Here is a 16,025-nt window from a genome sequence, read left to right on the forward strand (position 1 = left end):
TTGAAACCGCATTTGAGTATAAGGGATTTGATGACAACAAAGATTCTAATTGGCTGTCCTTAAACTCACTAAACACTAGTAGAAAAATTCAAAAAGGCAACCCCCTTTTGGCACCGGTTCAAGCCAAACCGGTGCCAAAACCTGGCCCAAAATTGGGCGGGATTAAATAAGTTGGTAAAAGGCACCGGTTCAACTCAAACCGGTGCCAAAAAACTAAAAAGCACCGGTTTGAACCGGTGCCTTAGTGAACCGGTGGTTTTTTTTAAACAAAAAAAAAACCGGCCCTTTTCATTCATTCCCTCCTTTCTTCCCCCTTCTTTCTTCCTCCTTTCCTTAACCATTCACCTTCACTGTTTCATTCGAAAAACCCAAACCACTGCTGCCTCAGTCCCCTCCTTTTCCCTCCACCACTGCTGCCACCTTGAACACCACCAGAAAACCCATAACCTAGTCTCCGTCCCCTCCTTTTCCCTCCATCTCTGCTGTTCGAATTGAAGAAGCCGCGCCGCAGCCCTGCTGTTCGAATTGAAGAAGCCTCAGTCTGCTGCGCTGTTCTCCTCTTCTCTTCTCCTCTTCTCTGCCGCCTCGCCACCTTCGACCCTTCTTTTGCTGCACCACCTTCGACCCTTCTTTTGCTGCACCACCTTCAACCGCCGCGCCGCAGCCCTGCTGTTCGAATTGAAGAAGCCCTGAACGTCGCCGCCGCGCCACCTTCAACCGCACCACCTTCCACGGCAGCACCACCTTCCACGGCTGTTCTAGGTATAATTTTTTTCCTTTATATGTCTAGTCTCTAATGGGCTGGATGGGTGGTGGATTATGCATTCTTTTGCCTAGGTTACATAATGCTCATGTGCCCTGCCTTCGTTTAGTATCTTTTTTTTTTTAATAATATTTGAGTTAACAGAACAGGGTTTATTATACAGTGATCTATTGGTCTAGGTGCTTGATAAGTTTACAATGAATTAGTAGGTTAGACTGTTAGATACAACATATATTCAGAGGAAGATTATTTAGTATATCATTGATGGTGTTCAAGGACATTTTCCTAGTAGGGTGTGAAATGGATCTAGTTTACCCAAGATAATGGCTTATGATGGAAGTATTCTCTTAGGTATCCCTTGTGACTAGGGCCATTATACATGATGCTTTAAATTCCATGAAACATTAGCTGCCATAGCATCACATTGAGATCTTAAAATAGTTTGGTATATATAAATGAATTGAACAAAAGGAAAAAAAAACTTGAGAACTGTGTATATGGTTGGGTTCTGCTGCTAGATGGCTGTCATCGCTTGCAAGAGCTGTGTAAGTGAATGTAGATGCGGGCTTTATTTAGGAGTTGGGTTGTGGTTTGGGTGCTGTTGTGAGGGACAAGGAAGGGGTTGTCAAGGTTGTAGGGGTGCAGCAGAGTAGTGCTAATTGGGAGGTAAGGGTGGCAGAAGCAAAAGCTGTGATGTGTGGGCTTTGGCTTGCTGCAAACCCTATGGCACTGGTTTTGAACCGGTGCCAAAAAGCATGTTTTTGGCACCCCTCAAATAGGCAGCGGTTCAAACCGGTGCCTTAGACCGGGTTTGAACCGCTGCCAATTGCCTTTTTTCACCTAGTGAAACTTGCTACCCTTGGTATGAAAACCTCAAGGCAAATAGAAGGAGAGAGGGAAAAGAAAAAATTGACTCATGGGAGAAGTTGAAAAAGAAAATGAGGGATAAATGGGTAAATAGGGAGTATGAATAAGAACAATACCTAAAATTGATCCATCTTTCCCAAGAAGACATGAGCGTAGAAGATTACATTAAGGAGTTTGAGAAGTTGTGTTTTGTTTGTGACTTGCAAGAGAAGGAGACCTTCAAAATCGCTCATTTTGTAAAAGGTCTTTCGAAGAGTATTTGTCAAAAGGTGGAAGTGACTCACTACACCAGCTTTAGTGATGTTTGCAAATTGGCTTTTTGTTATGAAACTCAATTAAAAGAAGAGAGGCCCAAAACCTCTTCTTTCAAAAGCCCTATGAAATTTACTCCTACTTACCGAAAAGGGAGTACGTTTCAAAATAAAACAGGCGGTTCCTTTCAAAATAAGCCTTCTTCTTCTGGTTCTAAGTTTGATGAGGGGAAAGAAAAGGTCGTAATCACACCTTGTGAACTTGCTACTAGGAGAAAGTGTTTCAAATGTCATGGTAGAGGACATATAGCTTCCGAGTGTCCAAGCAAGAATGTGTTGACTGCCTCACAATGTGCAATATTTGACGAAGAAGAAAAATTCTATAATTTTGTTGCACAAGAGGAAAATGAAGAGTTTGATGAAAAGTATGAAGAGGATATACCTCCGGAGAATGAAATGAATATGATAGTGGTTCGAAAGATTTTGTTTAGTGAGCCTGAAATCGATGAAAGGCAACGAAACAACTTGTTCCATACTAGATGCAAGATAGGTGAGAAGACTTGTAATGTAATTGTTGATGGAGGTGCACAAACCGATGTAATCTCTTCTGAAGCCGTAAGTAAGTTGAAGCTTACTACTAGAGATCATGATAGCCTTACAAGTTGAATTGGTTAAATGATGGCATGGGAATTAGAGTGAAGAAGCAAGCTTTGGTGACCTATTCCATCGGCGGCTTTGAAGACAAGAGGTGGTGTGACATACTGCCAATGGATGCGTGTCATTTGTTGCTTGGAAGACCGTGGAAATTTGATCATTATTTGAAGCATAAAGGTATATTTAATGAGTATATTGTAACTACTAGAGATGGTAGAAAAGTTAGATTATTGCCTTTACCTCCTAAAGTTGCTAAAAAAGAAAAGGAAAAAAGCAGCTATCTTGTAACTTGTAACGAATTTGAGAAAATAGTGGAAAAGAATGGGGGAGGGTATGCTTTGGTTGTGAGAACCAAAGATGATATTGGTAATAATTGTAATAACCCATCCGCACTAAATGAGTTGTTAGAAGAGTACAAAGATATGTTTCCCGATTACTTGCCCAATGGCCTCCCACCTATAAGGGGCATTGAGCACGACATTGACTTGATTCTTGGAGCACCTTTACCCAACAAGGCTGCCTATAGGTGTAATCCGGAGGAGAGTAAGGAACTTGAGAGCAAGTGAATGAATAAATTGAGAGAGGCTATGTGAGGGAGAGCCTTAGTCCTTGCACCGTCCCGACACTCTTAGTACAAAGAAAGATGGTACTTGGAGAATGTGTGTTGATAGTCGTTCCATTAACAACATAACGGTAAAATACCGTTTCCCAATGCCTCGTTTGCAAGATATGATAGATGAGTTGAGCGGTGCCTTAGTCTTTTTCAAATTGACTTAAGGAGTGGCTACCATCAAATGAGAATTCGAGAGAGGGATGAGTGGAAAACGGCTTTCAAAATAAAGCAAGGGTTGTATGAGTGGTTGGTGTTTTGGGTGTTTTTGTCCCTCGGGAGAGTTACGTCACGAATTCTGATCCGGCTGAGTTGTACCTGCAAAACAACAGAGACTCCGGGTGGTTGGAGCTCCGCCTCCGACGATCAAGTTAGTAACTTGAAAGGGAATAAAGAGTACGGAAATTTAGGTGGGGATCTGCTTGGATTCCAAGCTCAGGTATTTCTCTGATGTGAGAGAATGTAGGTGTAATAAATGATTGAATGTGTCCCCAAAATGGGGAAATATCTCCCTATTTATAGGGTCATTGGAGAACGTGCCCCTATCTAGGTCACTTGACCTAAATTTCAGTGGGCTGCCCTGTAAAATGGCGCTTCTTGGGATTTGGGCCCTTGAAGGCCGCCATTTCTGAGATGTATCTAAGGGCACCACGTGTCAAGAGGATATTAAGCCACATGGACCATCCTGAACTCGACACGTGGCCTCCTCTCATTGGTCCACGTGTTTAGGGTATTTTTACCTTAAACATATGCCCCTCACAGGACGCACGTGCACATCACGTGGGACCTGTGACACGTGTCCACCTTTCAAAGGTGAACAGTAGTGGGTAAAAATTTGAATTTCAAACCAAAGTTTTCCCCCCGCTTTCACCTTCTATAAATAGAAAGTTACCCCCCCTTTTTCTCTCACCCTACGTTCATTTGACTTTTTAGAGAGAGAAAGAGAGAGCTTTTTAGAGAGAGATTCTCTGCCTCCGTCTGCATCACAACAAGTTCAAGTTTTCGTGTGCTAGCAGTTCAACACCCGGTTTCTCGGCTGTAGCGGTTTTCAGATTTTTCAGAGTAAAAGCAAGGTAACCGCCTGTACCATTTTAGCTTTTCTCATTTCAAATTGTATACCATTTTTTCTCTGCCTGTATACCTAGTTTTTTAGTAAATATAAATGAGTTTTCAATCCACTCACTCGGCACTACCTAGGATACTCATCCGGTCCCCCAGAACGGCTGAGTCTAGAACAGGGGGTGCCTTTTCTGGACTGTCGGAACCGATATGCTCATCTCCGAATTCCTCCCTCTCTGTGTCTGTGCAGGACACAATGGCCAGAACGAAACAAACGGCCAGACGGTCTAGGGGCTGGTGCACTATGGAAGTGCCAGCCGATGAGGTTTTCCCAGACGGGGAATAGAGGGATTTGGAGGAGAGCAGGTCTGACGAAGAGGCTCCCTCTACTTCCGGGAGCTCTGGGGTACGAGAGGTAGGCGGCGAGGGAACCGCCTCCTCTAATGAAGCCGGCGATGCTGAGGCCGGCGAAGGGTCAAGGGCCAAATCTTCCGGCTCTGACCAAGACAATTTTGCGGCTGACTATCAGCAGCCGCCTAAGGTCGCTGACAACCCCAACCCTAAATAGACCCGGATGCTGCCGGGTAACATCTCCCTCCTCAAGAGCGGAGTTAGGGCCTTCAAAGAAAAGCACCCCTTTGGAAGGAGTTGGGACATCATCGTTCCTCCGGCTGATGCTGTAATGGCCTGGAACGATGATATTGACAATGCAGACCACTACTTCGTCTGCTACAAGGCGGTCATCGAAGCCGGCCTCCGGTTCCCCCTCCGCCCCGGGATTAGGAAAATCCTTAAGGGGTACGATGTAGGGGTTTGGCAGCTCACCCCCAATTCATGGGTGAACATTCTTAGCTACATCACCGCCTGCGAGTTCCAAAATATAAACCCCAGCTTTTCCGCCTTCGCTCACATGCACTACTTGAGCAAGGCCCCAGGCGGCCATGGGGCATGGTATACTCTGACTACCTTGCCCCAATATTTGATGACTTTGGACAAAGTGTCCAAATGGTCCGGGTGGAAGGACAAGTTTTACTAGATTTCTTCCCCAACTTTAAGACATAACTGGACACTACGCCGGTACAACACTAAGCTGGCTCTTTTAGGCCGAAAATGCCCTCTCCCACTGCTATCTACTAAGGCCCGGGAGCAAATAATAGAGCCGGGATTTTTTGAGACAACAACTGAGCCCATGGGGGATGGGACTCACATCATAGTTCCCAAGAACTGGATCCCCCATCCGGACTTCTTCAAGGACGAGTGCTTCTTGTCCGCCTGCGGGCTGAGTACCATGTTTCCCAAGGGTAGAAAACTTTACATCCGGAATGGTTGTTATTTTATTTTTATTGCAAACTTGCCATAATTTCTTCTAACCATGAATTCTGTTCTTGCAGCCGACGCCTTGAGAATGGTCGACCCGGCGAAGACTCCGGCTAAGTCTGCGGCGCTGCTGCGCTTGCCAAGAAGGCAGTCGTCGAAGCCAATGACTCCAAGAAAGGCAGGGTAAGACCGCCTGACTTTATGTGTTTGCATATATATATATATATATATATATATATATATTATTACTTTTTTTTTTACAACTTGCCGGTTGGGTATACTTACCCTTGCTTGTTTCCCAGGACTCCGCCAAGAAAATTTCACGATCCTTCTCCAAGCTGCTCAAAAGGCAAGGAGACGATCTGGAGAAAACTCTGGCTGCGAAGGCCGCCAGGAAGGACCCTCCTCCCCAGAAATAATCTTCTGCCCAATCCGGTCGTCCAACGACCGGGGGCAAATCGCCTACTGCGATGAAAATTATGAGCGAAAGCTCAGAACGCTCACAGCAGAAAGCGCCGGATGCCTCTACGGCATCGAAGGGTGGCGAGCCACCTAATGTTGCAGCCGGTGCGGCAACGCCTGGGGAGGAGAAGAAGCCTGAGACCCATCCGGAAACCCAAGGTAAAGGACGGATTGAAATACCTTGGCCACTTGATTTTATGAGAATCAAGTCTAAGGTTGATCCCTCTGGGGGTCAGTTAGCAGCCGGCAACGGATGAATGCCAACTACGCTGCCTCTTTCTCACAGAGTACTACTTTTGATGCAGATCTGACTTCTGACGAGCCGGATCTTGTGAGCTTTGCAAAACGGATGGTGAGGACCCTCACCCGGTCAGAGAAAAACTCCATACCTGATCTGCAGGTAGTGGACTTCGACCAGATAATGGGCCAATTGGCTGAGGTAATGAATCCCACAACCTTGATATCTTTTATCTTTAATTCTGCTAAGTAACTCATAATCCGGCTACCCTTTTCTTAGGTGATGCTGAGAGTGGATGGCCTCCGGGGCCCCTTCAGGCGAAAACAGGAAGAGGTGAATGACTCCAAACGGAGGGCCCTTGAAAACCACAACTCTGATGAATATGCTAATTATACGTGTGATTTAAAGATTAAAGCAGTAGAGTTGAAACAGGAGGAGCTGATCCGGAGTTTGACGGCTGCGAACGACGAAGCTAACAGCCGGGCTGATGACCTTGATAAGCAACTGAAGGATGCCAAGTCAGACCTCAAGGCATTAGAAGATGCTGATAAGGAAAACGCCCAACTTCGAGCAGACGTTTCCCGCCTGAGGGTTGAGCTTGTCAATCTGCGAAACAAGCTGTCGGACGAGCTTGCCCAAGAGCAAAAACGGCTGACGGAGGAGAATGAGCGCGATAACTTGGCCCGACTGAAGATCACTTGGAGCCTCCTCTACACAGACATAGACTTTGAGGTCTATAATCTAAGGTATGATTACGCCACTGAGGTGCATGATGCCCAGCTACTGGGTGATGCTCCACCGCCTCGCTTCAAAGATTGGGCTGCTGAGCAGGGATATGAAGTCTCTGATAACGAGGAGCCGGCGGCGGACGAGCATAACGAAGGCCAAACCCGCCAGACTCAGCCGGAGCAGCAGCAGCCACCTCAGCCTTAGGCGGGCCTCCCCAACTTCTGCGGCAGTATGCCAACTATTTTCTCTACCGGCTTGTATGCCGTGTAATCTTGTATTTTTACCAACCATGGGGTTGGGTCAACAATTAATTTTTGGTTTCTTCACCGGATGTGATTCCGGCTAACACTTATTCTGGCCTTTGTGCCATTTTTAATATTAATGAAGTATTCCGACTCATTCGGTGTTTATATATGTTTGCGTTTGAATTTTTCCATTTGAAATTTGAATTTTGCATCTGTTTGCAATTCTTTAATATTTTGCCTAACTTAAAAAAAGCATGCGGCAATTTGCAATCCGGGTGCTCTTGCCCCTGGGCGACTGTGTGGTTGGTTTTATTTCAAGTTGATTGATTGGCTTGAAAACACTTGATACTAGGAGAAGTATGGAGTGTTTTTGGGCCAATCAATCACAATGGTGATTGCCCCAAACCAAGTGCACAGTCGGCCATTAGAGCGGGTCCTTTGAGCTTCTTACCCAGGCGGTTGTATTCCGTCTGAGGTTAACACATAGCCATTACACAAAATCTTTTGCCCCAATAGGGAGAGTGAGTGCAACTTTGGAATAAATAACCTAAGTGAGAACTTCAACCGATGACCGACTGATGCCGCAGGGCACCCGGTATTCGGTAACTTAATTGTTCTTAAGAGATTATTCTGGTCAGACGGCTATGAGTTGACCAATTTGGTCGTTCAATTTTCGCCGTCTGCGTAGGTACGTAGAACCGACGAATAGTCTGTTCTCTGCGACGATTGCACCCAGAGGGGTGTCGCCGGACGCCTTTGTCCATGTTGGGACTGGCGATTTTATAACATAAGCAACCATCCAGTCATTTTGGCCTCTTGGTCTTGTTTGAGACCGGTTGTATAGCCACTAAGCATTTTTGTGCCCAGTTTTTAATTGGACCATTGGCTGAATGTTTTTACGAAAGTGAATTTACGCTAAGTATCGAACTTAGTTAGTTAAAGAAACAGTCCACCTGAGCGTTACCTAGACGGACAAGCAATTATTGGATTGCACTAAGTATCAAACTTAGTTAATTAAACAAAGAGTCCGTCAGGGTATTACCCAGGCGGACAGACAATTATTATACCAAATGTCAAACTTGTTAAATAAACAAAGGATCAGTCTGAGTATTACCCAGGTGGTAAAGCAATTATAACCCTTACTAAGTATCAAACTCAGTTAGTTAAATTCCGTCTGAGTATTACCCAGACGGATAATAAAAAACAACAAAACAATTTTGCAAACAAAGTCTGAATTCTCATTAATTGACTCACTGTTTACAAAAAATTTACATTCTTAGAAGTAGTACTTTTTTAGGTTATCTACATTCCAAGTTCTAGGCAGGCGGCGGCCGTCTGGAGTTTCCAGACGGTAGGTGCCGTCCCTGACTTCTTCGTAAATCCGGTAGGGGCCTTCCCAATTAGGGGTTAGCTTTCCAGCCTCATTGGCCCTACCGGTTGCCTCCATTTTTCGCAACACAAAGTCGTCAACTTTCAAAGGACGCTTGTGCACTTTCTTGTTGTAGGCTCTGGTCATTCTCAGACGGTATATCTCATGGCGTAGGGCGGCGTTGCCCCTGCGTTCCGGGAGGGAGTTCAATGCCAGCCGCATGGCCTCCCAATTTGCCTCTTCATCATAGAGCATGACTCTAAGAGTCGGCTCGTAGTGCTCAATGGGCAAGACGGCTTTAGCACCGTATACCATAAGAAATGGGGTTTCTCCGGTTGCCCCTTTAGCAGTAGTCCGGATGGCCCATAGGACATGAATTAATTCTTCTGCCCATAAACCACCGGCTCTTTCAATTTTCTTTTTTATGCCGTCTGAGATGAGTTTGTTGAAGGCTTCAACCTGGCCGTTTGCTTGGGGTCGGCCGACTGATGCAAAACAATGTGAGATACCCTGATCTCCCAACCAAGTCTTGAGCTGGGGGGTCCCAAACTGAGGGCCATTATCAAACACCATAGACATAGGTACCCCAAACCGGGTGATGATGTTCTTCCAGATGAAAGAGATGACATCCTTTGTCTTGATGTTCTTAACCGGCTCAGCTTCTACCCACTTGGTGAAATAATCCACAGCCACCAAAATGTAGCGCATTCTGCCTGGAGCAGGCGTATAAGGACCCAAGATATCCATGCCCCATTTAGCGAATAGGACTAGGCTGTGGATTGCCATCAGATCAGTAGCCGGGCGGTGAATAAGTTGGCCAAACCTCTGGCATTTGTCACATCTCTTCACCAACTCTTTAGCGTCTGCTTCAAGAGTAGGCTAAAAGTAATGCCGCCTGGCTCTGACGGCTAGGGACCTGCCGCCTATATGATAGGCACAGTACCCCGCATGCAATTGTTCGAGAACTTCTTTCCCCTTTTCTGGGTTAACACATTTCAATAGAGGTTTAAGGAAACCCGCCTTGAAGAGCTCTCCGTTTCTTAACTCGAAGTTTGCTGCTCGTTTTTTCATGACGGCCGCCTCCTGTGGTGAATCAGGATGTTTTCCGTCTGCTAGGTATGCCTGGATGCAATCCATCCAGGTAGAGCTTAGGTCTGAGATTCCAATGGGCTCTTCATGTATGCTTCTCTTTTCAAGAACTTCCCAAAAGACCGACCGAGGCGTATCACAGCAGGCGGATGAAGCCAATTTGGACAATGCATCCGCCTGGTTGTTATCTGACCTAGGCACTTGATTCAGACGGAATTCCTCAAGTGCCCCAGCCTCTTCTTTGACTGCCTGAAGATATGTGATCATAGCCGGATGAGTTGCCTCATATTTTCCCTCATACTGGCTGACGACCAACTGTGAATCAGAATAGGCGTCAATTTTAGTTGCCCCTGCTGCCTTACATATGCGGATTCTGGCTAGCAGGGCTTCATACTCTGCCTCGTTATTTGAGGCCTAAAACTTAAACCGTAGTGCATATTCAAATCTATCCCCCTCAGGGGATTCATATATAATTCCTGCACCGCAGCCGTTCTTTGTTGAGCTTCCGTCTACATACACTTTCCAAACCCGGTCAATGTTATCCGGTTGCACCGGCCGTGTCATTTCAACAATGAAGTCGGCAAACGCCTGACCTTTCACTGCCTTTCTAGGTTCAAAAGTGATTTCAAGACTTTGCATTTCAATAGCCCATTTCAACATTCTGCCGGATGACTCCAAAGTAGACATTGGCCGCTTGAGGGGCTGGTCGGTGTAAATTACCACCGGATGAGCCAGAAAATACGGTTTCAATTTCTTGAAAGCCATATACAGGGCAAGGCCAAATTTTTCTACCATGGGGTACCGGAGCTCAGCATTTTTTAGAACATGGCTAATGAAATAGACCGGAAGCTGAACACCGTCTCTCTCAGCAAGGAGCACGGCACTGAGGGCATGATCTGAGACGGCTAGGTACATGTATAACACCTCTCTAGGTAGTGGAATAACAAGTCTTGGCAAAGAGTGCAAGTGTTCCTTCAACCGTTGAAAGGCCACCTTAGCATCATCCCCCCATTCAAATATGGTCTTCTTCCTGATTGCTTGGAAGAAGTAAAGGCATTTGTCACCTGACCGGCTGAGGAATCTCCCCAAGGCCGCCAGGCAACCGGTTAGTCTCTGTGCTTCCTTGACAGTGCGGGGTGACTTCATGTCAATTACCGCCTGTATCTTCTCAAGGTTAGCCTCTATCCCCCTTTGATCAATCAGGAATCCGAGAAACTTCCCGGACTCAACACCAAAGACGCATTTCTTAGGATTTAACACAACACACATACGCCAGGTACCATTTGGCTTCTTTACAAGCACAACATTCGCCACCCAGTCGGGGAAATTACATGGCCGAATGAACCCAGCATCCAACAGCTTTTTAACTTCGGCAGCTGCCGCCTGACTTCTTTCCTCGCCGTGATTTCTTTTCTTTTGCCGGATGGGCTTCTTTTTAGGATCCACGGCGAGTTTGTGGACAGCAAGATCCGGGCTTACGCCTGGCATCTCTTCCACTTCAAAGGCAAAAATGTCTTTGAATTCTTTAAGCAGAAGGTGCAAGTCTTCACCGTACTTAGCAAAAGCAATCGTCCCAACCTTCACGGTACGCTCCGGACGGCTGTTGTCCAGAGGTATATCAATATGTTCACCAGCCGGTCAGTGATTGCTATTTTTTCTCTTTCTTCACCTCCACCAGCATAGGTGCCTTTCTTTTCTTCCCGGCTGTTGGTGGGGCTGGTACTGGGTCGGCATCCTTGACATTTTCAAGGTCTATTGGTTCCTGTCCGTCTAGGGCCATAGTATCTTTGAAGGCTGAGAGATAGCACTCTCGGGCCGTCTTCTGATCCCCATTCAAGGAACCAACAGAGCCGTCATCCCTCTCATACTTGATGAGCATGAGGGACGGGATGATTACAGCCTTGGCTTCGTTGAGGGTTGGCCGGCCCAAAATAATGTTGTAGGCGGTCAGCTCCTCAACGACCAAGAACTTGACGACCAGGTGTCGCCCTTTTCCTTTCTCACCCAGCCGGATTGGTAGATCAACCCTACCGACTAGGTAAACCATTCCACCCCCAAAACCAACCAAGGGGTGGGTAACCGGATGCATGCTGCTGTCATTGTATTTCAGCTTTTGCAGGCACCAGAGGCTAATGATGTCTGATGAGCTACCGGTGTCAATAAGGATCCGTCCAACCAGCTGGTTGGCAACCTTACATTCAATGACGACCGGGTCATCATGCGGACGGCGGACGCTGCCCCTGTCCTTCTCAGTGATTAGGACGTCTGGAAAGGAGGAGCTTGCAGACGCCTGCTTATCATCATCTTTGTCCATCTTTCGAAGATGGCTCTTGGTGCCCTGGATGGTAGGGCCACCACATGAGAACCCGCCTGCTATTGTGTAGACCGGCTCCTTGTCGGTATCCGAGCTACTAGCAGGCTGGGGGGTAGTCTTGGAGGACTAACCCTTGTTCTTCTTCTTTGCCCCAGCTGGGGACTTAGAAATGTAGGACTTTAACATCCCCTTGTCTGCTAGACGGTCCAACGCCCGTTGAAGGCTGAAGCAGTCGTTAGTGTCATGGCCAACTTCCTCATGGTATTGGCAGAATTTGTTTTTGTTCCTTGATTGAATGGAACTTTTCATTAGATTCGGCTTCTCTAGGGACAGCCTGTCCTTAATTTCCATGAGGATGGAGTTGCAGTCCTTGTTAAACTCGTACTTAGGGACGTACAATTTAAATTCTTTCTTCTTCTTTTGGGACGGCTGGTCAGAATTGAAAAGAATGGTGTCCTTCGAACAAGTATATTATTTTGATGGCAGGTTCAGAATTATTAGAAAGCTAATATATTCAGTAAGGTCAAGTGATCGGAATGCCTGGGTGGAGGCCGCTTCCGATCAGTAATATTAATATAATTAATATTACATCTTAATCTTGACTGAACCCTTCGGGTCACACCCAAGCAAAATATACTAACCGACTCGACGAATTAATTCGGAAGAAATTAATTCGTCGCCCGAGTGTTAAATAATTAGACGTCGGAAATTCGAGCTTAGAGCGTCGAAACCGAGCTTCGGAAGTCGAGTAAAAAATAATAAAAATACGAGACGACAAATTAGTAATAAATCAACAATGACCAAAATACCCCTAGCATCGGAATCCCGAGTGCTAGGGGATTAGCCGAGCTAGCAGCCCGCACCATGTGCGAGACATACTAGCAAGACGTGGCTAGCAGCCCGCACCATGTGCGAGGCATGCTAGCACAGTACGGCCAGCAGCCTGCAAGCAATGCGTGGCGTGCTGGCGTGCGCTGCTGCTAGCAGCCAGCACATGTGCGTGGCTAGCTAGCAGCGCCCTCGGCATCAGCTAGCAGCACGCACGGTGCGAGGTTAGCTGGGCCGTGGGCCTAGGTCGGGTAGAAAGGGGAAGCTAGTAAGTTTGCTTGCTTTTTGGTGTGGACAAGTGTCACAAGGAGAGGAAGGAGTGGGGAGCAAGTATGGTCCCCTCCTCTCCAAGTGGTCCATACTCCTCTTTACATATGACTAGGACACTTGTTGATTTATTACTTGCTTATATATTTAATTTAATTTAGCTTTAAATTAATTTGTGGAATTTCATGAATCCCACATTGATAGGATAGAAATTCCCACTCATACTTTCCTCTATAAATACCAACCTTGGGATTTGGAGTAAAGTGCTTGAGTGGAAGTTAGAAAGAGCATTCCATATTTTGGAAAAACTCTTAAACTCCATTAACACTTAGGTTTTGGTCGGATCTTGCTAACTCCAAGGTAGCGGACCTAAAAAGTCGTGTTCGTCCTTTATGGGTGGATATCGTTGGAGGCACGACATTTGCGGTGCTCAAGGCTTTCAAGTAAGAGCCCGTTTTGAGAGGGCGAAGCTCGCTTCAAGGGTATGATTCGTTCTTACTTTTCTTGTGTTTATTTATTTATGCTTTATGGTTTTATTAATTACGAGTGGTTCCTTGGGTCGGGGTTGTTTCCGCGGTGAGTTGGACTCACCAAACCCCAACAAGAATCACTAACCGCCTAGAGTTCTTTTCTCTTCTTGCTCTCTTCTTTCCTTTTGGCCGGCTGAGCAGGCCGGCTGTCTTTCTGTTTGTCAGACTTTTTGGAGTCCGACTGATTACGTGGCGTGCAGAGGTCGGTTGCTTGAATATAGCTTTCCGCCTCCCTCAGGGCCGCTTGTAAAGTGAAAGCCCCTTTTTTGACTAGGTAGAACTTAAAAGTCGACCCGTCTCTCAAACCTTTGAAAAAGTCTGTAAAAGCTACCTCATCAAACAGTCCTTGAATCTGAATTCTAATTAGATTGAACCGCCTGACATAGGAGCGCAACCCTTCTCTCTCCCTCTGCTTAATGGTGCTCAAGTCCAAGCTTGTTTTCTTAGCAGGGATGTTCATTGAGAAGTTGGAAGCAAACAGGAAGGCAAGCTTCCTGAAACTATCAATAGACCCGGTTGGAAAATTGCCAAACAATTTTTTGTTGGGGTTTGGTGAGTCCAACTCACCGCGGAAACAAACCCAAAAACAAGACCACACTCGCAATAAATAAAACCATAAACATAATTAAATTAATCACAAGATTAAGATAAGCTAATTACCTTTGACGCGTGCTTCGCTCCAAAATGAGCTCTTACTTGAAAGCTTCAAGTCCCGCTCACACAGAGACCTACAACGAAGTCCACCCGCACCAACAAAACCGACTAGGTCCAATGTCTTGGGGTTAGCAAGACCCGACCAATAAAACCCGAGTAATTATATTGAGTTCAAAGGTTTTCACTAATTGTGATGCCTTTTTCAACTCTTACTCAAGCATCATTCCCAATGCCCATACTTGGGTATTTATAGGAAATGATGGGAGTATCATTTACTCTCCCATCAATGTGGGATAGTATGATTTTTCCATTTTATTTTAAAGCTAAAATAAAATTAATAATCAAGCTAGTAATAAATCAACAAGTGGCAAGCTCATGTGAGTGGTTAGGTGAGGACCACTTGGAGAAGGGGGGGGGGGACCAAACTTGCTCCCCACTCCCTCTCCCATAACCGGCCACCTCACTCCACACACACTCAAGGACCACAAGCCACATGGCACCCACCCTTGGGCACCAAGGCAGCCAAGGTGGGCTGCCATGTGCTGCTGTCCGTGGCAGCCACGCCCAGCAAGCCCAGCAGGCCCAGCACTCGCATGCGGGCTGCCAGGCGCTGCTGGCCAGCAAGCCTAGCATGCTTGTGCGGGCTGCTGCTGGCCTTGTGCCTTGGCCAGCGCTGCTAGGCAGCAAGCAATGGCCTAGCCATGCTGCTGCTAGCTGTGGCGAGCTGGCGCGCCTAGCGTTCTAGCCACTGCAGCTTGTTGCGGCATGGCTTGCTAGCCATTGTGCGCACAAGGCTGTGCCTAGCATGCTAGCACGCACTAGGTAGCGCCTAGCCTTGCGATGCTAGCATGGGTGCGCTAGCACGCACCAGCCAGCCTAGGCTCGGCTTGGTGCGCATGCTAGCCACCATGCTAGGCCATACGCCCTTAGCACTCGGTTTGCTTGGGCATTCCGATGCTAGGGGTATTTTTGTCTTTTGTTGATTTATTACTATTTTTCGTCTCGTCTTTCACTATTTTTCGACTCGACTTCCGACGCTCGGTTTCGACGCTTTAAGCTCGAATTTCCGACGTCTAAATAAATATTACTCGGTCGACTCATTAATTCCTTCTGAATTAATTCGTCGGTTCGGTTTGTTGAATGCTTGGGTGTGACCCGAAGGGTTCAGTCAAGATTAAGCTGTAATATTAATTATTCATTAATATTACTGATCGGAAGCGGCCTCCACCCAGGCATTCCGATCACTTGACCTCACTGAATATATTAGCTTTCTAATATTTCTGAACCCACTAACGGAATAGTACACTTGTTCGAAGGACACCATTTCATTCAATCTCCCACTTGTCCTTCCGGACAAGTGCGCATTTTGTGTACAACCTTTTTCCTATGTCGCTTAATGTCTCTTCATGAACTATAAGGTAAGATTAATTTTGTCATCCTTATTACGTCCAGAAGTGTTTTCCGATTCCGAGTCGGACTGTCAATAAACAGATGATTTCTAAAATCCATCCGAGCACGGCCATGCATTTTACAGTCTCGCTCTACGAGAGGCCTTGTATACAACAAAGACATCTTCCCTATTTTAGTAGGGGGACATTCCCAGTCTTGTAATGTAGCTTCTCTTACTGAGAGGACCTAGTCGCCCGAGCGTTGCCGTTATAATCCCCTATTACGGCAGACGTTTGACAACATCAAAGCGAACTAGTACTCAAACAAGAGAACTCACAATACTCATGGTCTAGGAAATAGGTTCCGATAGCCATAATGAGAAGTATACTT

The 16,025-nt window shown here is 46.3% G+C and overlaps 1 protein-coding gene across 1 annotated transcript; it reads left to right on the forward strand.

Annotated features, from left to right (window-relative positions):
* Positions 1-2,564: 2,564 nt before the first annotated feature.
* LOC145642986 (uncharacterized) lies at positions 2,565-3,101 on the forward strand. The gene has a single exon (XM_081694144.1). The coding sequence runs from the start codon at positions 2,565-2,567 to the stop codon at positions 3,099-3,101; it is 537 nt and encodes a 178-aa protein (XP_081550270.1).
* The last annotated feature ends 12,924 nt before the right edge of the window (positions 3,102-16,025 follow it).

Source organism: Chenopodium album, chromosome 8 (assembly GCF_948465745.1).
Source record: "Chenopodium album chromosome 8, dcCheAlbu1.1, whole genome shotgun sequence".
Classification (NCBI taxonomy): domain Eukaryota; kingdom Viridiplantae; phylum Streptophyta; class Magnoliopsida; order Caryophyllales; family Amaranthaceae; genus Chenopodium; species Chenopodium album.

Bases quoted from the DNA above. Each gene is read 5' to 3' on its own strand.
- LOC145642986 (XM_081694144.1), top strand. From the start codon at position 2,565: ATGGGAATTAGAGTGAAGAAGCAAGCTTTGGTGACCTATTCCATCGGC.